This window comes from Zalophus californianus, chromosome 3 (assembly GCF_009762305.2).
Source record: "Zalophus californianus isolate mZalCal1 chromosome 3, mZalCal1.pri.v2, whole genome shotgun sequence".
In the NCBI taxonomy this organism is placed as follows: Eukaryota; Metazoa; Chordata; class Mammalia; order Carnivora; family Otariidae; genus Zalophus; species Zalophus californianus.
The window spans coordinates 104,158,848-104,182,830 of NC_045597.1; the positions used below are offsets into that span (position 1 = coordinate 104,158,848).

The 23,983-nt window shown below is 40.0% G+C and overlaps 1 protein-coding gene across 1 annotated transcript in view; it reads left to right on the forward strand.

Moving 5' to 3' along the window:
- Positions 1-23,983, forward strand: part of THSD7B (thrombospondin type 1 domain containing 7B) — a 772,830-nt gene that overhangs the window by 520,359 nt on the left and 228,488 nt on the right. The window contains exons 12-13 of the mRNA XM_027590003.2: positions 16,835-17,029; positions 23,468-23,731. Coding sequence (XP_027445804.2) covers positions 16,835-17,029; positions 23,468-23,731 — 459 coding nt within the window. The remainder of the gene's footprint in view (positions 1-16,834; positions 17,030-23,467; positions 23,732-23,983) is intronic.

The following is a 23,983-nucleotide window of genomic DNA, read 5'->3' on the forward strand; positions in this document are numbered from 1 at the left end:
AGCATGTCCGCATAGCAGAGACAACAGCTATGAAAGAGAGCATGGAGTTGGCCTTCTTTTTCGGGATATAGAACTTTCAATTACTTCTAACTGTTCTCACTCCCTTCTCAATTCCAGTATTTCTATGAAGAGATTCTCCATTTATTCATTCATGAAGCCAACAACTGAAGCATGGAAGTTGGTTTTGGGGGTGTGGGGGATGTGGCTTTGCATATTACCTGGCTCAGACTGACCTAAATAGAATAATGCACTTTTATTTAATGTAGATGTATATTCTTTTTTTTTTAAGTAGGTTCCACCACCAATGTGGGGCTTGAACTCACAACCCTGAGATCAACGGTCACATGCTTTACCATCTGAGCCAGCCAGGTGCCCCTAGATGTACATTCTTTTTTTTTAAGATTTTATTTATTTATTTATTTGAGAGAGCGAGAAAGAGAGAGAGAGAGGAGGGTCAGAGGGAGAAGCAAGACTCCCTGCTGAACAGGGAGCCCGATGCGGGACTCGATCCTGGGACTTCAGGATCATGACCTGAGCCGAAGGCAGTCACTCAACCAGCTGAGCCACCCAGGTGCCCCTAGATGTACATTCTTAATTATGCTTGATCTTGAATAAGAAAGAAGTCCATTTGTCTGTTTCCCATAAGAATACCCCAACAGAGTATGGGGAGAGTAGTTCTAAAAGTAGTCTGGATGACTGAGGAAAGCCAGGCACGGTGATTGAAAAACCAAAGAATTAAAACAAAACAAACCAGTGTGAGAGCAGGGAATGGGGAAGTCATGGTAAATCTGGTTGTGTCAAATCTGCGTTCCTTCCTTTATTGGGAGCAGATGAAGTAGGCCTGGTTCTTATTCCAGTGAATGAGGCAATACCTCAAAACAAGGAAGCCTCCCCTGTGCTGGAGGCTAAATAACGGCCTCTCAAAGTGGTAAATTCTAATCTCTGGAAGCTGTGAATGTCTTACCTTATGAGGCAAAAGGGACTTTGCAGGTGTAATTAAGTTAAGGATCCTGAGGTGGGGAGATTATCCTGGTGGGGGCCAATGTAATCAGAGCAGCCTTTATAAGGGAGGCAGGCGCAACCGTGCTGAAGGAGACCGAGGGCTGTAGGAGGAGGTTTGTTTCTTCAACAGGGTGGGCTTTGAAGCTGGAGCTAGGGCCTAGCAGTGAGGATGTAGGAGGCCTTTAGAAGCTGGAAAGGGTAAATGAGATACTTGATTCTCCCTAGACTCCAGAAAGAGCCAGCCCTGCCGACATCTTGATTTTTTTTTTTTTGCCTTGTGAAACTGATGTTGGACTTCTGACTCCCAGAATTCTGTAAGAAATCAAATTTTTGTTTTTTCAGTGCCTTAATTTGTGGTGGTCTGTTACAGTGTCAACAGGAAGACAATAACCCTTTGGAAATAAATTAGCATAGGGGAAAAAAGTCATGGGGCGTTTTCCTGAAACTAAAGGAAAGTGTTGGGCTTTCCAACAGAGCGCTTCTGTGCCTCTGCCTCTTCCTCTGTGGTGGGCTTCAAAGAGTCCATCCCTGTATTTAGTGGCACTTGAGTGTGTGTCAGTCCCTTGTTGGGAGGTCTATCCATACACAAGCCTGACCCAGGTTCAGCAATACTGGGCTACAGTACCAGTGGTGAAATATATGTATGGCAGGCTTCACGTTTTTTAGGGGTCTCTTAATTTATACTCTTAAGCTACTTAGATTTCTCTCTGCAGCTGTCTGCCACTGTGGCTTTAGGAAAAAGGACAGAATAAAGGCCACCTCAGGTGGGAGATGGATGCAATGCAGGAGACGTGTCTGTCACACAAGAAGAATGGAAAGCTCTCCTTGTGGAGCCAGAATGGGTGCTGGGAAGGAAATGCGAAGAGCCTGAGGGAGGGAAATGGAGTCAAAGGAATGTGTGTCATGGTTTCTCTGACTCAGGGCTGATGGTCTCTGACTCTTGGCTAAGAAAAAGGGAGAAAGCTGAGGGGTTTGTGTTCCATGCTGTGTTTAGAACTCTGGGAAGAGATGGTCTACAGGGGCCCCACTCCAGAAGGAAGGCCTTACTGGCTTCCCAGGGTTATTCTGCACAGAGCCTCCGGAAGTTCTTGCATGCCTCGAGGAGGGTGAGGTGGTTGCTGGTGCTGTCCGCAGGCATACCAGGAGAATGTACCCTGGATCTCCCAGGGCACTGATCCTGTGGCCCTAGGAGGCACCATGGACGGTTGGGCTTCATCTGCTAGAGGAGTATGGTCCCAGACCAGGCTTGAGGGGGAATCACCATGAGGTTTTCAGCCTGAGAGGAGACTCTAGCAGTGAATGTCACCAAGGTCAGCAGTCACCAAGTGGACATGGGCCTCTTACTTCAGGCATTGGAAGAGGTCCAGAGATTGTTTCCGAAGGACCTTCTTGCAGATCCAAGACTTGCTGGCTGCCACACCTAGGTGCCTAGTAGCTGAAAGAGGAAGACTAAAGAGAATTTACCCCAGAAGTCATCTTAAATAGGAAGGGAACAAATTAAAATAGCCCAAGCTGAGATAGCTTTAATTGGCATTTGTACTTTTCCTGATTATCTACCAAGAAGGGAGCTCTTAAAGAAGATCACATGAGTCTAATGAATGAATTGGAAGAGAATGCAGGTCTGCCCTTAGATTCAGCAAGAGGTGATTTCCCCTAGCTCCTGTGCCTTCAAGGGCCCTTCTCTGACCTTTGCAGCTCTCCTCCCTCTCACAGATGAGGAGTCCCACCAGAGTCCAGATTCCCTACCCACCCCTTATCCAAACTCTGCCTAGTCCTTAGGACCGTAGAACTCCCGGCCTATATAGCCCTGAGCCAGCCTCAAGGATGGAAGAGGTCCCTTCTGAGTCTGACCTGAGGAAAGCTTATGCTATGTGTATACTCTAGGTTTGAGGGTGCATGACAGGCAGCTGACTTGTGAATTGAGCTTCGCAGGACTGACAGCAGTACCCATGTGCAAGTGCAAGAAGGTCCCGCCTGGGGTAGAATTCAGCTGGGAGTGAGAAGGGAAGGAAGGGGGCCAGGGTATTGGGCTGGGGTGCAGGCACATTCCAGACTAAAACTTCATCTGAGAATTTTTATTAGAACCTAGCTTTCTAAGACATTAGGAAAGCAAATATGTTAATGTAGGGGAGTAGAACAGATCTATTACACATCTGTTAATTTAAATTTTTAACTTTTAACTCTTAAGACTTATGGTTTATGACCTTTTTTTACATTCTCACACTGGACCCCATACATGTTTGGGGCAGCCTGGCATAACATCATTAAGTCAGTAACTTCCCAGATACAGACCATGTATTTATGCATTATGGATCTTATCCAAGGGGAAGTAGAGTGTGCATAGCCAAGGACAGGAAGCCAGCCCACTATACTGCTGGTTCTCTGCACAGGCCTATGGTATGTCAGGCACCTGGCCTGGCTCAAGTTGTTTTTATGGGATACATCCCACTCCACTTGCATGTTGTCTGTCCTTCCAGAAAGCTGCTCTGACTGCCCAGTTCCGGAGGCTCCATACTGTGCTATTGCAGGACCCTGAGTACAGGGACCTTTTCTTCCATCTGTGTGTCCCCGGCTACCAGTGTGGGGCCTGACAGAATATGCTGTCTGACTGTTGGTGGAGTTGGGCAGCTGTTGCCCATCCTTTCTGATTTTGACACACCTGTAAATGGAGCTTTGTGCTTAAAGCAGCTCACCCTGCAGGACAGCAAGCTCATAGAGCCCTTCTGGTTTTTTAGCATGTCACCCCCATTTCCTGGAAATCGACCTCTTGAAAGAAATTCTTCTTAACCTTTCTTGTCAACCTTGACAATTGACCTCTAGTCCACAGCAACTTGGGGAAAGTAATGTGATTGTCCTTGGTGAAGGTGAGGAGTGTAGACAGATGGGAAGTAGCCGCTTCCATCACTTTACTCCTCCCAGGCCGAACATCATCCTTTCTTATCAGGACAGTGACCCCTGCCCCCTTCATACTGAAAGTGGAAAAAAAAGACCAACTTATCACAGCGTGTCTGATTATCCAAGTCTAGAGGTGATAGGGGGCAAAAAGACTAGCTGTTTAGTAACAGTTAAAAATCTGATTTTTAGTCACCATGGAAGCTTGAGAAGGCGGCCTAAGCCGCCCACATTAACAGCAGGTAGTTATTTTTTAAAAATGAACTCAGACACAGAATTCAGATAGGTCCTTGCTTTGTTTCTTTTGCTAGGTTCTCAGATAATTTTACATTTTCTGTCAGGGCATTCCTTTTCATGCTGCTAAAATTGAAAAAAGGTAACGGGAAAGCCATTAGTAATTCTGCTTTTTGTGCCTTTTCTGAGGCTCAGCTTTTGGTGACTTTTTTTTTTTCTCTTCTGAGGAAAAGCTTATGTCGTAATTAGGAGAAAGATGAAGAAGCTGAACTCGATTCTATGTGTTGTATACATTGTTAGACACCGAGAATGGGAAAACAAGACCTCAAGCTTCACAAGGCTTCTGGGGGGTTCCAGGTCACCCTACCATACCCATTTACTAGGAGACTATTTTCTGAGAGCTCTCATCTGAGTGGTTTGGCTCAAACACATGCTTCTCCATTGTTCCTTAAGAATATTCAGCTGTCCCAGGCAGCTAGTCTGAGAACTTTGTCTAAAGCCTAAGGTAGCTAAATTTCAAACAATGCCCAATAATGAGATTGTTCTGCAGCTATTGGAACTAATTTTACCTGGCATTGCGATTTTCCTCTCACAAAGACAACGATATTCTAAGTTTAATAAATGATTATAATTGAGCATTGAATTTCCAATCTAGTCCAAGAAGAAATATATGACTGGAAGGATCAGTAGTAAATGCCTCTCCCTTTCCTCAAAAGACTTTGCTCCCTAGTATATAGGACAGTACTTTAACTACTTGAAAGCACAAAAATTTTTCTCTTGATTGTGGCCTACAGGTGATTTGCTATGATCCAAAGGACCCAGGACTCAGTGAAACTAAATAGCAAATGTCTGACAGGTAAATTCTCTGTAATGGCTTTTTTCTGCCTGCCCATTGCACATCTTTCCATGTAAGATCGAAGTACCTACTTTTCCTTTCTATTCCAAGTTCCCTCATTGGTTGTCTCCATTAGGGAGACTACAATATTGTACGGTCTACCTTCTGTTGCTACTACTACTGTAGCCTCCCAGAAGCCAGATTATTTATATGTACATTCTTGGGTGTGTGTGTATATATATACACACACACGCACACCCAGTGCTTTTGTAATTCATAGTTGCTTTTTTTCATTTTTTATTGTTATGTTAATCACATACATTACATCATTAGTTTTTGATGTAGTGTTCCATGATTCATTGTTTATGCATAACACCCAGTGCTCCATACAGAACGTGCCCTCTTTAATACCCATCACCAGGCTAACCCATTCCCGCCCCCGAACCCTCAGTTTGTTTTCAGAGTCCATCATCTCATGGTTCGTCTCCCCCTCTGATTTACTCCCCTTCATTCTTCTCCTGCTATCTTTTTTTTTCTTAACGTATTGCATTATTTGTTTCAGAGGTACAGATCTGTGATTCAACAGTCTTGCACAATTCACAGCGCTCACCATAGCACATACCCTACCCAATGTCTATCGCCCAGCCACCCCATCCCTCCCACCCCCCCACCACTCCAGCAACCCTCAGTTTGTTTCCTGAGATTAAGAATTCCTCATTTCAGTGAGGTCATATGATACATGTCTTTCTCTGATTGACTTATTTCACTCAGCATAACACCCTCCAGTTCCATCCACGTCAATGGAAATGGCAAGATCTCATTCCTTTTGATGGCTGCATAATATTCCCTTGTGTATATATACCACATCTTTATCCATTCATCTGTCAATGGACATCTTGGCTCTTTCCACAGTTTGGCTATTGTGGACATTGCTTCTATAAACATTGGGGTGCAGGTACCCCTTCGATCCCTACATTTGTATCTTTGTGGTAAATACCCAGTAGTGCAATTGCTGGATCGTATGGTAGCTCTATTTTCAACTGTTTGAGGAACCTCCATACTGTTTTCCAGAGTGGTTGCACCAGCTTGCATTCCCATCAACAGTGTAGGAGGGTTTCCCTTTCTCTGCATCCCCGCCAACATCTGTCGTTTCCTGACTTGTTAATTTTAGCCATTCTGACTGGTGTGAGGTGGTATCTCATTGAGGTTTTGATTTGGATTTCCCTGATGCCGAGTGACGTTGAGCACTTTTTCATGTGTCTGTTGGCCATTTGGATGTCTTCTTTGGAAAAATGTCTGTTCATGTCTTCTGCCCATTTCTTGATTGGATTATTCTTTGGGTGTTGAGTTTGATAAGTTCTTTATAGATTTTGGATACTAGCCCTTTATCTGATATGTCATTTGCAAATATTTTCTCCCATTCTGTCGGTTGTCTTTTGGTTTTGTGGACTGTTTCTTTTGCTGTGCAAAAGCTTTTTATCTTGATGAAATCCCAGTAGTTCATTTTTGCCCTTGCGTCCCTTGCCTTTGGTGATGTTTCTAGGAAGAAGTTGCTGTGGCTGAGGTCGAAGAGGTTGCTGCCTGTGTTCTCCTCTAGGATTTTGATGGACTCCTGTTTCATGTTTAGGTCTTACAACCACTTGGAGTCTATTTTTGTGTGTGGTGTAAGGAAATGGTCCAGTTTCATTCTTCTGCCTGTGGCTGTCCAATTTCCCCAACACCATTTGTTGAAGAGACTGTCTTTTTTCCATTGGACATTCTTTCCTGCTTTGTCAAAGATTAATTGAATGTAGACCTGAGGGTCCATTTCTGGGCTCTCGATTCTGTTCCATTGATCGATGTGTCTGTTTTTGTGCCAGTACCATACTGTCTTGATGATGACAGCTTTGTAATAGAGCTGGAAGTCCGGAATTGTGATGCTGCCAGCTTTGCTTTTCTTTTTCAACATTCCTCTGGCTATTCGGGGTCTCTTCTGGTTCCATACACATTTTAGGATTATTGGTTCCATTTCTTTGAAAAAAGTGGATGGTATTTTGATGGGGATTGCATTGAATGTGTAGATTGCTCTAGGTAGCATTGACATCTTCACAATGTTTGTTCTTCCAATCCATGAGCGTGGAACGTTTTTCCATTTCTTTGTGTCTTCCTCAATTTCTTTCATGAGTATTTTATAGCTTTTTGAGTACAGATCCTTTGCCTCTTTGGTTAGATTTATTCCTAGGTATCTTATGGTTTTGGGTGCAGCTGTAAATGGGATCGTCTCCTTAATTTGTCTTTCTTCTGTCTTGGTGTATAGGAATGCCACTGATTTCTGTGCATTGATTTTATATCCTGCTAATTGACTGAATTCCTGTATGAGTTCTAGCAGTTTTGGGGTGGAGTCTTTTGGGTTTTCCACATAAAGTATCATATCTGCAAAGAGTGAGAGTTTGACTTCCTCCTTGCCGATTTGGATGCCTTTAATTTCTTTTTGTTGTCTGATTGCTGTGGCTAGGACTTCTAATACTATGTTGAATAGCAGTGGTGAGAGTGGACATCCCTGCTGCGTTCCTGACTTTAGGGGAAAAGCTCTCAGCTTTTTCCCATTGAGAATGATATTCACTGTAAGTTTTTCATAGATGGCTTTTATGATAGTGAGGTATGTACCCTCTATCCCTATACTCTGAAAAGTTTTGATCCAGAAAGGATGCTGTACTTTGTCAAATGCTTTTTCTGTGTCTGTTGAGAGGATCATATGATTCTTGTTCTTTCTTTTGTTAATGTATTGTATCACGTTGATTGATTTGTGAATGTTGAACCAACCTTGCAGCCCAAGGATAAATCCCACTTGGTCATGCTGAATAATCCTTTTAATGTACTGTTGGATCCTATTGGCTAGTATTTTGGTGAGAACTTTTGCGTCCATGTTCAAGGATATTGGTCTATAATTCTCCTTTTTGATGGGGTCTTTGTCTGGTTTTGGGTTCAAGGTAATGGTGGCCTCATAAAACGAGTTTGGAAGTTTTCCTTCCATTTCTATTTTTTGGAAGAGTTTCAGGAGAATAGGTATTAATTCTTCTGTAAATGTTTGGTAGAATTCCCCTGGGAAGCCATCTGGCCCTGGGCTTTTGTTTGTTGGGAGATTTTTGATGACTGCTTCCATTTCCTTAGTGGTTATAGGTCTGTTCAGGTTTTCTGTTTCTTCCTGGTTCAGTTTTGGTAGTTGATACATCTCTAGGAATGCACCCATTTCTTCCAGGTTATCTAATTTGCTGGCATAGAGTTGCTCATAATATGTTCTTATAATTGTTTGTATTTCTTTAGTGTTGTTTGTGATCTCTCCTCTTTCATTCATGATTTTGTTGATTTGGGTCATTTTTCTTTTTGATACGTCTGGCCAGGGGTTTATCAATCTTGTTAATTCTTTCGAAGAACCAGCTCCTAGTTTCGTTGATCTGTTCTCCTGTTCTTTTGGTTTCTGTTTCATTGATTTCTGCTCTGATCTTTATTATTTCTCTTCTCCTGCTCGGTTTAGGCTTTATTTGCTGTTTTTTTTTCCTAGCTCCTTTAGGTGTAGGGTTAGGTTGTGTATTTGAGACCTGTCTTGTTTCTTGAGAAAAGCTTGTATTGCTATATACTTTCCCCTTAGGATTGCTTTTGCTGTGTCCCAAAGATTTTGAACAGTTGTGTTTTCATTTTCATTGGTTTCCATGAATTTTTTTAATTCTTCTTTAATTTCCTGGTTGACCCATTCATTCTTTAGTAGGACGCTCTTTAGCCTCCATGTATTTGAGTTCTTTCCGACTTTCCTCTTGTGATAGAGTTCTAGTTTCAAAGCATGGTGGTCTGAAAATATGCAGGGAATAATCCCAATCTTTTGGTACTGGTTGAGACCTGATTTGTGACATAGGATGTGATCTATTCTGGCAAATGTTCCATGGGCACTAGAGAAGAATGTGTATTCTGTTGCTTTGGGATGGAATGTTCTGGATATGTCTGTGAAGTCCATTTGGTCCAGTGTGTCATTTAAAGTCTTTATTTCCTTATTGATCTTTTGCTTAGATGATCTGTCCATTTCAGTCAGGGAGCTGTTAAAGTCCCCCAGTATTACTGTATTGTTGTCAATGGGTTTCTTTGCTTTTGTTATTAATTGCCTTATATAACTGGCTGCTCCCATGTTAGGGGCATAGATATTTACAACTGTTAGATCTTCCTGTTGGATAGACCCTTTAAGTAGGATATAATGTCCTTCCTCATCTCTTATTACAGTCTTTGGTTTAAAATCTAATTTGTCTGATATGAGGATTGCCACCCCAGCTTTCTTTTGGTGTCCATTAGCATGGTAAATGGTTTTCCACCCCTTCACTTTCAATGTGGGGCTGTCTTTGGTTCTAAAATGAGTCTCTTGCAGACAGCATATCAATGGGTCTTGTTTTTTAATCCAATCTGATAGCCTGTGTCTTTTGATTGGGGCATTTAGCCCATTTACATTCAGGGTAACTATTGAAAGGTATGAATTTAGTGCCATTGTATTGCCTGTAAGGTGACTGTGACTGTATATTGTCTGTGTTCCTTTCTGGTCTATGCTGCTTTTAGGCTCTCTTTGCTTAGAGGACCCCTTTCAATATTTCTTGTAGGGCTGGTTTCGTGTTTGCAAATTCCTTTTGTTTTTGTTTGTCCTGGAAACTTTTTATCTCTCCTTCTATTTTCAATGACAACCTAGCTGGATATAGTATTCTTGGCTGCATATTTTTTCTCATTTAGTGCTCTGAATATATCATGCCAGTCCTTTCTGGCCTTCCAGGTCTCTGTGGATAGGTCTGTTGCCAATCTAATGTTTCTACCATTATAGGTTACATATCTCTTCTCCTGAGCTGCTTTCAAGATTTTCTCTTTGTCTCTGAGATTCGTAAGTTTTACTATTAGATGTTGTGGTGTTGACCTATTTTTATTGATTTTGAGAGGGGTTCTCTGTGCCTCCTGGATTTTGATGCCTGTTTCCTTCCCCACATTAGGGAAGTTCTCTGCTATAATTTGCTCCAATATACCTTCTGCCCCTCTCTCTCTTCTTCTGGGATCCCAATTATTCTAATGTTGTTTCATCTTATCGTATCACTTATCTCTCATTCTGCCCTCGTGATCCAGTAGTTATCTCTTTTTCTCAGCTTCTTTATTTTCCATCATTTGGTCGTCTGTATCACTGATTCTCTCTTCTCCCTCATTTATCCTAGCAGTTAGTGCCCCCATTTTTGATTGCACCTCATTAATAGCCTTTTTGATTTCGATTTGGTTAGATTTTAGTTCTTTTATTTCTCCAGGAAGGGTGTCTCTCATAACTTCCATGCTTTTTCAAGCCCAGCTAGTATCTTTAAAGTCATGATTCTGAACTCTAGGTCAGACATTGTACTAATGTCCGTATTGAGTAGGTCCCTGGCAGACGGTACTACCGCTTGTTCTTTTCGCTGAGGTGATTTTTTTCATTTTGTCCTTTTGTCCAGAGGAGAATAGATGAATGAGAGAACAAAATGCTAACAGGTTTACAACGTCCGCAGCAAATATACTCTAAACAAATCAGAAAAGACCCTGAAACCAGTGGAAAAGAAAGGGAAAGAAAGGAAAAAAGAGAAAAAAGAAAAAGATAAAAACAAAACAGGACAAAACAAAAAGAAACAGAATATGATCAAATATGATCAGGCTAGTGCATAGATCAGTGCCACACACTAGATTTTGGGTATATTTTGGTCTGTTAGAAGAAAGTGCCTCCTAAAATTTTAAAGAAAGACTTATATATGTACAAAATAAGGGTTGATACAACGAAGGGATGGAAGATGACTAAAGATGAAAATTATAAAAGATTTTATAAAAGGAATTGGTAAGTTTTTTGAAAAAAATTTAAAGTGAGAGAATGTGATTGGAGAGTAGAACAAAACCATACACTAGTGATTTACGGTATATTTTGATCTGTTAGAAGAAACTGTATCTCAAACTTTTTAAAGAGAGAACAACATATATATATATATGCCAAAAATAAGGGTAACTACTATGAAGGGTTAGAATATGACTCTAAAAATGAAAAATAAATTTTTTTATAAAAAGGATTGATAAGATGTCAGTTGAAAAAGGGAAAAAGAAAAAATTAAAAAAAAACAGTTAAAATTAACTTTGTAAAACTAAAGAATCATGGTAAAAAAGCCATGAATTCTATGTGCAGTATTCCCCTAGCGCTGGAGTTTTTCCGTTCTTTTTGATCGGTAAACTTGGTCTTGGCTGGCTGTTCTTGCTGATCTTCTGGGGGAGGGGCCTGTTGCCGTGGTTTTCAAATGTCTTTGGCAGAGGCGGAATTGACCTGCCCTTGTCCTCTGGGTTAAGCAATCTGCTCGGGTTTGCTCTCGGGAGCTTTTGTTCCCTGCAAGCTCTCGAGATACAGCTTTGGAGGACGAGAGTGAAAATGGTGGCCTCCCAGTCTCCGCCTGGAGGAGCCGAGAACTCGGGGCCCCATTCCTCAGTTCGCCCCCAGAGAAAAGCAGTCACTCCCATCTCCCCGGTCTCCCCCCGCACTCCATGCTCACCCGGCCTGTGACCCAGCGTTTCTATCTCTGGCACCCGACTCGGTATGGAGTCTCCAAACCCAGCAGATCGCTGCGATGTGGTCCCGCACAGCTCTTCCCGGGGGAGGGAGGGGTGTCTGCCCGGATCTGCCGCTTGTTGGGTCCCTGCTGGAGGAGCAGTGGCCCGACTGTGCCACAGATCACGGTTTATGGCAACCCCGAGCTGAGAGCCCGCGCCTCGGCTCCATCTCTGCAGCCGGCTTCCCCCGCTCCGACACCTGGGAGCTCTGCTGCACTCAGGCACCCCCGGTCTTTCTGTGACCCCGAGGGTCCTGAGACCACACTGTCCCGCGAGGATTCCACTCCCAGCTTAGCCACTGGAGCGACGTCCCTCAGTGGAGCCGACTTCGAAAAGTTCCGATTTTGTGCTCCGCGGCTCTATCACTTGCCAGAAGCCGCCAACAGAGGCCCCCTTCCCCGCCGTCTATCCTCCCGAGTATTGCCTCGGATTCACTTCTCCACATGTCCTACCTTCCAGAAAGTGGTCGCTTTTCTGTTCAGTGTTGTTGCTATTCTTATCTTCGATCTCCTGTTGAGTTCGTAGGTGTTCAGAATGGTTTGATCCCTATTCAGCTGAATTCCTGAGACCAGAGGAAATCCAGGTCTCCTACTCCTCTGCCATCTTGCTCCACCCCCTCCCCATAGTTGCTTATATATTGTGACTGGATGGATGAATGGATCAATTTCAATGAGATCAATAGGGAACAAGCTGTAGGTAATAAAGATCCAGGTGTATAAGCAAAGTCTAATATTTAGACCACCACAGAAGTAGAGAAAATGACTCCAAGATGTATCTCTGATTTTAGGACATAAGCTATATTTCTTTGCCTTATTTCATTCCTCTCCTGCTCAGTAATGATGCACAAATGGTTCTAATGGTCAGAAAATTTATAAATCCCCCTAAACCTTAGATGTTAAAATGCTTTTGAATTCAGCTTTAGCATAGAGAGGTATGGTATGCGTTTGTGCTGGATATAACCCCCTCAGTGAGTGAGGTGTGAAGCTGCAAATATGGCCAGTGCTCCTCTGTATAAATGTTCACTGTCCTCTCATGAAACTCTTAAGAGTTGTTAAGGATTTTGATCTTGGTGCTTCTGGAAAGAATTCCCAATAGGCCTTGGATTTCAGTTTCTGACTTTCTCTGGAGTTCTGATCTCCTATGGTAGCTTATAAGCCTCACTTTTATACACAATTAGCAGAATGCACAGAGCATCACGTGGAAATAGACAGTATCTTTAGGAGAGCCGTGCAGTCTTTGGAATAGGCTACTGACTTCAATATTGTAATTGAAGGGAGGCTCCAGTTATACTTCTTAGGGGCCAAGAGTATTGATAGTGGGATCTGGAAAATTCTCCCTGAACCAAGTCAAGTGACGTTGGATTCTTCTTTCCTGGTGCTTGTTATGTTTTCTTTTTTACTAGACTTTATCATAAAAATAGGTCATTCTCCACAGCACACCTGGGTGGCTCTGTTGGTTAAGAGTCCAATTCTTGGTTTTAGCTCATGTCATGATCTCAGGGTGGTGAGATGGAGCCCCACTTTGGGCTCCCTGCTCAGCACAGAGTCTGGTTGAGATTCTCTCCCTCTTCTTCTCCCTCTCCCTCTGTTCTCCCCACTTTTGTGCACTTGCTTGCTTGCTCGCACACTCTCTCAAAAAAAAAAAAATCAGTCTCTGGGCACATGTACTGAGTGCTTAGTACTGTGCTAAGTACTTCATCTGCATCAATTTATTATATGGTGTAGGTGTTATTCTCATTGTATGGATGAGTTAATGGAGTCTTTTTACATAACTTGTCCAAGGTAACAGTAAAAAAAAAGTCACTCTTAGTTCTATTTGACACCAGGGCTTATAATTTTATCAGTATAATTTTCCACCTCTGTTTTCTCAAAATAAGTTTTCTGACTTAAGGAGTGAGAGTCACCTTTAGTGGTTAAGAACTATATTGTAGATTTAAAATTAATACATTTAAAAATATCCTTTCGCCAGTTGCCTAATGGAAGGAGACTCTGAATTGGATTGTGCCACTAGCTACTAGTTACCCTCATTTACTCCAAATATCTTCTCATATCCTGGTTTTCCAGTCCTGCAGACTTTGTGCTTGCTGTTTTTCTTCAGTAATTTCCTACCCGCTGGTATAGTTCAATTCCAGTCTTCCAGTAAATGCTTATTAAATGATTTTATACTAGAACATTCCCAAGAAGTATTCATATTTTTTTAAATGTTATTTATTTGAGAGGGAGAGAGTGTGCATGTGCTCACACTTGCGAGGCGGAGGTGGGGAGGGGCAGAGGGAGAGGAAGAGAGAGCATCCCAAGCAGACTTCCCATCCGGTGGGACCTAGCAGGGGACTCGATTTCACGACCCTGAGATCATGACCTGAGCCAAAACCAAGAGTCATTTGCTCAACCAACTGAGCCACCTAGGCACCCCTCATTTATGTTTCTGTGTCTATTGTGTCTATGTCTAATTCTTTTCCACACTTGAAAAGAAATTGGAATCTTGAACTTGGAGAAATCTGAGAACCATAATGCCTGATGTAAGCAGATGATTGTATGATCTGTAGTGTATCAGTTGCCACTCACCCTTGAGTTAATAGACCATCAGTAGTAACACAGAAGTGGTCTTGAGGTTAATGTGGGTGTCATGAAACTTCAAGCTACAACTGTCAATGTTTTCTTTGGCCCTTAGAGATCTCTAATGTCTCTATTAGACTACTCTAATACATCAGTTTGTATGGGAGCAATGGATCTGATTTGTCCTACATAGCCCTGTCAATGTAGTGAATGTGTTTAGGGCATATTTGACATATTTTTTGACTAATGGTGGTTTTTAAGTGTAGTGCCAGAATCCTGTGAGATTCAACCACGCTTTTCTCTTTTCCTTTATCCCTCAGATTCTGAGGATGGCCAAGGAAGAAATGAGCCATGGAGAGTGACAGTGTGTGCATGTGTACCTGAGAGGAGAACTATGAGCCTGTTTGACTTAAAATAGAAATTAAAAATTAAATACAAAAGGATAATAGTCAATAGCATTTATTGAATGTTTAGTGTATGAGAGATACTGTTTTAAGCCTTCTCACAACTCTTTGTTATAGGTTCTCTTATTATAATCATTTTAAAGATGAGTCTAAGCACAAAGATTAAATAACTCCATGTAACTCTCAGGTATTTGGAGTTAGAATTTGTATTCATACCATTTGATAAGAATGTCTCTGAATTACACCATATACTATCGCTATTCTTTATTTTTGATGCTTTCTTTCATTAATGCAAAATAGCTCAATATAGGCATTCATATATCAGTGTTTGCTAATTTAGTTTATAGAATTTCAAGGTATCACTGAATGTTTATCGTAGTTGTCAAATCATAAACTCGTGGGAAAAAAAACTTCGTTGGAAAAAATACCTTACTTCTGTATACATAGGGGTTTGGATTTAAAATAGCAATGCTTTTTAAAAGTATGTAACATTCCTCTTCATGTTAATCAGTGCATTGTCCTCTTGGGGGGAAAAATACCTTTGCAAGATAAATGTCCCCTAAATTTACTTCAGGTTGGTTATCTAAACATGTAATTCAAATAACATTTGCTTGTAGCCTACTTAAGATAAAGTATGTTGGTGTATTCATCATTAATAGCTGTAAAATTCCCAACAAAACAAACACAGGTGATGTTGGCTTTATGTACAATGGATTTCATTCCTAGGATGTAGATAAAAACAGTGAAGATAAAAACCAGTGAATAACCCCACCTGCCACCGAGTAGGTGTACAAATTGGGAAGTATTGTGTATGCATCCGTTGTCATCTTAGCTAATTTCTTGGTCCTAAAACATTCGATGGATTTGGCTTTCAGTTATTTAAAAAAAAAAATCAGATTGAATTGTTCTCTGCACTCGGAATAATGAAAGGAGTTCAGAATATAAGAATGGGCAATTAAATGGAGCCCCTTTGTGTAGTTACCCTGCATTATAGAAGTTTTCATATAAAGTGTTCTTAACAACGTTGATCCTAAGCTGTGATATGTTTATTCCTTGTAACTTGGTAGATTTGAGTTGTCATAAAAATGATCCTAAACTGATTTCTTAAGGATGAAGAATTCAGCAAATATCCATTAGCGTATACCATACCCACAGACACCGTGCCAAATATGGGTTGTCGGTGGACAGGCTGCATACCTGGGACACTTAAAGACAAAAATATGCCTAGAATTCTCCCCCAGAGATGTTGATGCAGTAGGTCTGAAGTCATGCCATAGAATCTGTGTGTTCTCCTAGATCTCCATGGTGAGGAATCATTTTAGAAGAGTAGTTTTCACTCCAGGGCAACATTTGGGCCATGTCTAGAGGGGGGTGTGCTGCCTGTCTCTAGTAGGTAGAGGCCAGGGATGCTGCTAAATGTCTTCCAGAGCACAGGAAACAAATACCTACACAAAGTATCCAACCTAAAATATCAGTACTGCCAAGGTTGAGAAATACTGGTCTAAAAAATATAAAGACACATTCCTACCAACTCCATAATTAGGATGAATAAAAGATACACAAAAATATCATTTATAATTGAATAAAAAGTCATTAGGCCAAAGAATCAAATATAGAATTAAACTTCATAAATTCTTTACCTCAAGATCTTAGTTATTTTATGGTCTGAGTAGAGATCTTCTAGGTGAAAAAATTTGTGTGAAATTTTGAAGAATTCTGCAATTGATAGGATATCTGTAATGGGAGTTACCTGGATAGATTTTGCCTATATTTGAAAAAACAAATTACTTAAAATTTTAATCCTGAAATGTTAAGTAAAAAAAGTTTACTAATAGACAACAAACTTTTAAAAATACTGGTTATGAAGTGAAAATAGGACCATTTCCAGAAGTGCCATTCAAACAAGCAAAGTAAATTAAAATCTAGGAAGAATTCACATGATATTCATTTTTTGTCCCTTTTTTGTCCTCCTATCTTACACTCTTACACATTCTTTCCTAGTTTTACATCATCCCTAGAGATCAGATACTCACAAGATCATGTACAATATTATTGAAAGTTATTTTGGTTGCTGTCCATGCAACCAAATTGGATTAATAATGAAACCAATTAAATCTGAAACCTCCACTGGCAATGATAAACATTTAATTTCCAGAGAGAAATAAGGTTAGCTGTGTTGAACACCTTTTATAATCGGTGATAACCAAATTTTCAAACATTGGGGGATTCTGCTATTTTGTTGAAAAATAAGGAGCAGACTGATTTAATCAAAATGATAACAAAAGAATCCATTTTTTTTTTTAAAGTGGTCTCCTGTGTCTCTGATGATAACCAGTCAGCAGAAATGATAGAATGCCTCAAGCAGACAAATGGCATGCCTCCCCTTGTACAAGAATGCACAGTGCCGTGTCGAGATGACTGCACCTTCACAGTTTGGTCCAAGTTTACACCCTGCTCCACAAACTGTGAAACAACCCGAAGTCGACGGCGACAGCTCACAGGTAGGGTATGCCTTCCATTTCTTAGTTTCAGACAAGGGATGCACTCCTGAACCTGCCAAAGAGAATGGACGCTCCAGAAAGACTAGAAATTATATCGGGTCTCTCCTTTTCCCAGCCCCTCCCTGACATTATGTATCTTCTGCACCTATGCCTGGCACATGATATGTACTGAATTAATACTGTGAAGTGAATGATGTGAACCATTCTATAGCTATGAAGTTCCTCTTTATATGGCTTTATAATGTTCACAGTGGTAAATGGCAACATAGCCACCCACTACCCTGGAGTAGTTAATGGCAAGGTTTCTGGTATTTTGGTCATGCCAGGATCTCAGCAGTGTTGAAAGCAGTGACTGATTTGTAAAACACATCAAAGGCAGATCTAATCTATATCATTCTCTTTTGCCATTACTTTACAAACAATTTGACATTTTAAAATTTTAGTAGAAGAGTCAAATTACATATATAGGTTCTTCTTTTGTGGTATATTATTTTGGTTCTGTTTACATCCATACAATTTAATGGAAATTAAAGCAATTAATAGTTAAGGTGCTGGAGCAATTTTTGCCTGTAATAAACAAATAATTGATGCAGTGTAGTGTATTGTACTACTTGTCTAGATAAATATCCCACAGTTTCTTTTGTTGTATTTGAATATGCAGAAAACTTAATTTAGGTAATAAAGACCAGAAGGAAAAATGCCAAAATAATCATTGGGATAATATAATTGTTGACATTGAAGAATTAAGCATAGAAGACCATCTGTTCTTATAAGCAGTTCAAGTGCTAATTCTCTTGGTTTCAAATTCCCTTTGTTTGAATGTATGGCTCACAAGATTATGTTTTAAATTTAACTCACGCTAATGGATTTACTTAATCAATGAGAGCCTTTAACAGGGTTTCTGCACACAAATCAGAAGCCCATTCATGAGTGTAGGTAAAATATATAATCAAATAGAAACAACTAAATATGCTGTACTTTGTGCTCTCTTCTACAAAAATCTGTGCATATATAACTTTGCACAACATTGCTTGTGTTTCTAAGATGAAAAAAGTTCTTAAAGGGAATATAATGGCGTAGAATGTGTTTGGAGTAATATCAAGTTCAGGGGTAGCAGTAAAACTTCGTGTGCACGTTCATACATAAGGCTTCAGAAGTCATCATCCTGGCAATTCTCTTTATCTTTGAGATGAGAATTTCCTTTAGAAGGACAGGAAGGTTTTAATTAGTGGCCAGTTTTCTTTCCTTGAGAATTTATTAATGGTATTTTATACCTGCAAATTGAGAATGGGAATATTGAAAAACCTAGGATTATTTATTGAGCTAGTGAAGTTTGTTATGAACTGTCAAAACTAATGCATTTAGCTTATTTAAAATACACTTTTTATGTAAATATTGGAAGAACCATTGTACATTTTCTGCACACACTATCCCAAGAATTATTCCCACTAAAAAACTATTTAGAATTTTTCTAAATTATTATTGGTTATGATTTTTTTCTGGGTAATTGATCTTTGTGTGATCAATTGATCAAATGATCAAAATGATCATGTCTTGGAAACACCAAAACTGGTCAATTTTATGAAATGTAGGAGTTGTAGAAAAAAAATTATTGTGTGTGCAGTGAGCAGTAGTGAACTGTAATTTTTCACTTAAGACTTATTTTTATTGTTGTGGTACTATGCTTGTATTTTGGTCTCACCTGTAATTTGGTGGTAAACTAAAGTAATCTCTAACATGAATGGTAGTAAAAGGCATGGACTTAGACCGTAAAACAGTGTGATTCTCTTTAACACAGACACACATAAAGAAGCACATAGACAAAAATACAAGCCACTCCATGGAATGAGGGACCATCTAGTGTCTTTTTCTTTTTTCCATTTTTAACAGGGGACTTTAATTCAATATCTGGGTATCTTGGGTGTTATACCTAAAGTAGATCATCACAGGTTTTAGACTGAATGGTAATTATAGCAGTTTTTATACATTGCTGAAAATAATCTATTAATAGATTTGTTAAGGTTATTAGTATACAAAATAGCTGGATAAATAAAACCTATTTAATATATACTTGTAGTTTTATGTCATTGTGGGAACAGTTACAAATTTCCCTCTGACTTAAGGGGGGGAAATGTCTTTACAGTTGTATTAGGGATTGGTTTTCTTGTTAGCTTGTTTTTTTAGTAGTAAACAAGTTCTGAATCCAAAGGCTAATGCTGATTTTTTTTTTCACTATAATGTAATCAAAGTAAAGGACCACTAATAATTCCTTATTTTGAGAACCATTTCTGTATTAACTTAAATCCTTCTTCAAACAGTGATGTCATGTAATTAAGGAGGTTGTCCCACATACAGAGACTGCATATATTAGTACAGAATACTTGTTCTGCCAGCAACTTTTGGTTACCTTGTAGATGAATACTTTTCTTTCTCCTGTCTCTTGCTCTCTCTTACTTCTTTTGTCTTCCCTTTCTCCCCCACCCCACTTTTTTAAGCCTCCTTTTCTTAATGAACATTTTTCTTGACCACTTATGCATGCTAGGCCTTTGGAATACTACTAGGAATAGACAGACATCCTAATTTAAGAGTTTACAGTGTAATGGAAGCTAGAGATTGTATTACAATTAAAACACATTATAGAATTTGTGACTATATCTGTCATTTTATTACAATTAAAACACAATATAGAACTTGTGACAATATCTGTCATATTAGTGCTACATTAGCTTCTTATTGCTGCTGTAACAAATTACCACAAATTTCATCGCTTTAAAAGACAAATTTATGATCTCATAGTCATGTGGGTCTAAAGCAAACTTCAGTTTCACAAGGCTCAAAACAAGATGTTGGTGACTTTGTATGCCTTTCTGGAGGCTCTAGGGGAAAATGTGTTTTTTTTCCCCCTAGCTTCTAGAGGCTATCCACATTCCTTGGCTCATGACTCTCTTCTTCCTTCTTGAGGTTCAGTGAGGTTGTATCTGACTATTCTCTCTTAGGAAAGGCTTTCTAATTTTAAGACCATGTGATTAGGTTGGACCCACCCAGATAATCCAGAATAATCTCTCAAGGCCCATAATTCTAGTCATATCTACAAAGTCCATTTTGCCATGGAAGGTAGCATGATTCCAGATTCCAAGAACAGAGGTGTGAACATCCTTGGAAAGGCCTAGTTTGTGATAGGCAGGAAAATGAAAGTACAGAAGAGTACCTTTTCCATACCCGAGATGAGTTTTAAGGATGGCTTTCTGGCAGGGGTAATGTATTAGTTTGGACCTGAAGGACAAGTAGGCATTAATTAGACAATGGAGGGAGGTTGGAACTTAAGAAAATTTCTGGCGTAAGAAATGCAAAGGCCAGAAACCAATGAGTAATTTCCAGGAACGGAAAGATGCTCAGTATGTCTAGCTTGTAAAATGCCAGAGGCAGAATGGCACAACATAGGCAGGAGGCAGGTCCTAATTGTTTCGGTACTGCAGAGCCTTGATGACCATAGCAAGGGATCTAGACTTTATTCCATGAACTATGGTAAGTCACTGAAGAGTTTTCAGTAGATGAATGATGTGATCGGACTTCCATCTTTGTGAGCTGCTTCTAGCTGCAGTGTGGGGAGAAGATGAAGGGAATATGAAGTAAAATGGCAATAAAATACTAGAAGCAGCTGTTGTGGGGATTTAACCTGGAAATTTGGAGATGGGCTGTATATGGGTGGAATTGGTCAGAATGGAAACAAGGACTGATTCAAGAGATGCTTAGTCATTTGAAATGATAGATCTTTGTCATTAAACAGATGCAGGTAATACAATAGAATTCAAGTGTGACATTTTAGATTTTGACTTGGTCATGTTGATATAATTGGGAAATGAAGACGGAGAAAGGAAGGCCTGGGTGTGAAGAGGTTGAGTATGGATTTTGCCAGGTTGAGTTTGATTGGCCCTTTAGGTTCCAGTCTGTAGCTCAGAAGCTTGAGCAAGAAATCTAGAATGGATATAATAATTAAGAATTTAAGAGTTATAGAGGGTCCTTTAAACTCAATGGCTGAAGGCAATGGATCAGAAGAGAAGAGAACCTAGGGCCGTGCCCTGAGAAAGCCCATCAGTTAAGAGATGTAGAGAGGGGAAATAATGCAACAAACAAATGAGATCTTACCAGAGGAATGGAGGGATGAGGGACAAAAAGGTAAGGTACAGTGTTCAACAATGATGGTGTGGTCAACATTCTGAATAGTCATTAAACAATTAAGTCTGAAGGATAAGGTATAAAGATATTCCAGGGCTTCATTTGTTTTATTACTTTGTCAATAGTAAGTAGTTTCAAGGAATAGGTGGACTCTGTATCCAGGCTTAAATTAGTGAGAAGAGAGTAGAAATTGAAGAGATGGAGACAACAGTTTTTTATGGACATTTAAGAAGCACCAGGGACTTGGGTATGTTAAGTGCTGGTAGGAAGAAACCAGTCACCGTGCATTGACCTATCTTTCAACCAGTAAATTCTCACAGCCAGAATGAGGCTGTGTTTCTCAAACTTTTTCTCATTAAGTGCTCCTAATGGTAGAGGCAAGTGAATACATCCTTCCAGAGAGATGGTGGCATGGCTGAAGCTCTTGCAAGATCATTTCAGACCCTGCAGGAATCCTTATTTATTGTGGTCATAAGCAACATGTCAGACCATAGAGCCAATCATCCAGGCAGCAACTGTAAAATTGTGTATAAACTATTTGACAATGAGATAATATCCCATGCATCAGCTTGAATCCAGCATGTCTAAAACACCTATAAACACTGGGAATAAGACTAATAGAGCAGCCTACTTCATTTTTTTTAATAACCAGCCAAGACTCAAGCTGATGACTTATTAATGAGGAAAGAAAATATAATCAGATCTATTAGAAAATTTTTAGGAATCTAGTGGAAGTGTGTTGGCAGGAAAGTTGAATCAAGTTACATGCTGACTTGAAATGCCATTAAACATGAGTATCAAGTACTCAGAGCAGTGGGAAATGATTCTGCATTCTCATTACTCAAAGACAGGATCACAGCTAAAAGGTCCATCAAAGTCAATTGGTAAAGGTAAAGTCCTATTCTAGAATACTTATATGAAAAAGGTGTCTCAAACTGGAAACATAGCTTTTTCTCAGATTAAATTACCCAACATTATTGGAGCATTTATTTCCTTTTATTGTGTCAGCATTTGTGAGCTGCCTGATGGCAAGGACCAAAATAAGTTCTATTTTGTCTGCCACACCCCGAGTGACACCTAGACTCACTCCAGGGCCCTTGTATGGGAGGATATCATTTTGTTCTTTGAATAAACTGGTTCCAAAAATGTATGTCAAAAAGAGAGGATGTTAATATTTCTGGGGTTTTGTTGGTTTCCCTGGAAACCATTAATTTCCAGGAAAACTAAGACAAGGTACTCTGTTCTTACCAAGTTATAGGGAAAATCATACTAAATAAATTAACAAAAGCTTTCTAGCTGTTGAGTAACTATAGCAAACATCTTTTTTTTTCTTTTACCACTATCAACATAAAACCATTTTTTAATTTTTTTCAAGTTAACTTTTTTTTAATTTTTTTATTGTTATGTTAATCACCATATATTACATAATTTGTTTTGGTGTACTGTTCCATGATTCATTGTTTGTTCATAACACCCAGTGCTCCATGCAGAATGTGCCCTCCTCAATACCCATCACCAGGCTAACTCATCCCCCCAGCCCCTCCCCTCTAGAACCCTCAGTTTGTTTTTCAGAGTCCATCCTCTCTCATGGTTCGTCTCCCCCTCTGACATACTCCCCTTCATTCTTCCCCTCCTGCTATCTTCTTCTTTTTCTTTTCTCTTAACATATGTTGCGTTATTTGTTTCAGAAGTACAGATCTGTGATTCAACAGTCTTGCACAATTCACAGCGCTCACCGTAGCACATATCTTCCCCAATGTCCATCACCCAGCCACCCCATCCCTCCCACCCCCGACCACTCCAGCAACCCTCAGTTTGTTCCTGAGATTAAGAATTCCTCATATCAGTGAGGTCATATGATACATGTCTTTCTCTGATTGATCAAGTTAACTTTTTTTTATGATTTTATTTATTTGACAGAGAATACAAGCTAGGGAGCAGCAGGCAGAGGGAGAGGGAGAAACTGGTTCCCCGCTGAGCAAGGATCCTGACGTGGGCCAAAGGCAGACACTTAAACAACTGAGTTACCCAGGCACCCCTCAAATTAACTTTAATTTCACAGTTGCTTTGGGAGTTGTTTCCATTGTCCTAGGATTTGCTTTCATGGCCAAAAAAAAAAAAAAAAAAGTGGAGAAGGGCAGGGGAAGGCTATAAATATAGCCTATATTTGACATTCAGTAAATAAACGCTAGTAAAGACAATAATGTGACTTTTAATAAAACAGATGTGAAATTAATATTTCAATGTCTCTTTTTGGAACAGGGAAAAGCAGGAAGAAAGAGAAATGCCAGGACTCTGACCTGTACCCTCTCATAGAAACAGAACTATGCCCTTGTGATGTATTTATATCTCAACCTTATGGCAACTGGTCAGATTGCATTCTTCCAGAAGGCAGAAGGGAGTCCCAACGAGGATATCGGGTGCAAGGAGACAGCAAGGAATGTGGAAAAGGCATGCGCTTTCGAGCAATAGCCTGCTCAGATAAAAATGGAAGACCTGTTAACCCTTCCTACTGCAGCAGTTCTGGTAAGGAGATGGATGAGGAGTAACAGATGGGAATATACACATACAGTCCAGGAGGTGTATCCAAGGTCTAGAATTACTAGCTTTGTTCTTTAGTAATTCTTTCAGTTCTCCTTTGTTAATAACACACTGCCTTTCATAAAATGTAGGCATTTGGGATGCACATATCCATATTTCAGTGACTATTTGGAATATGATTATTTTGGATCTTTGACTCACCTCACTCTATACTTCACCTTTGGCTACTTGGTTAAC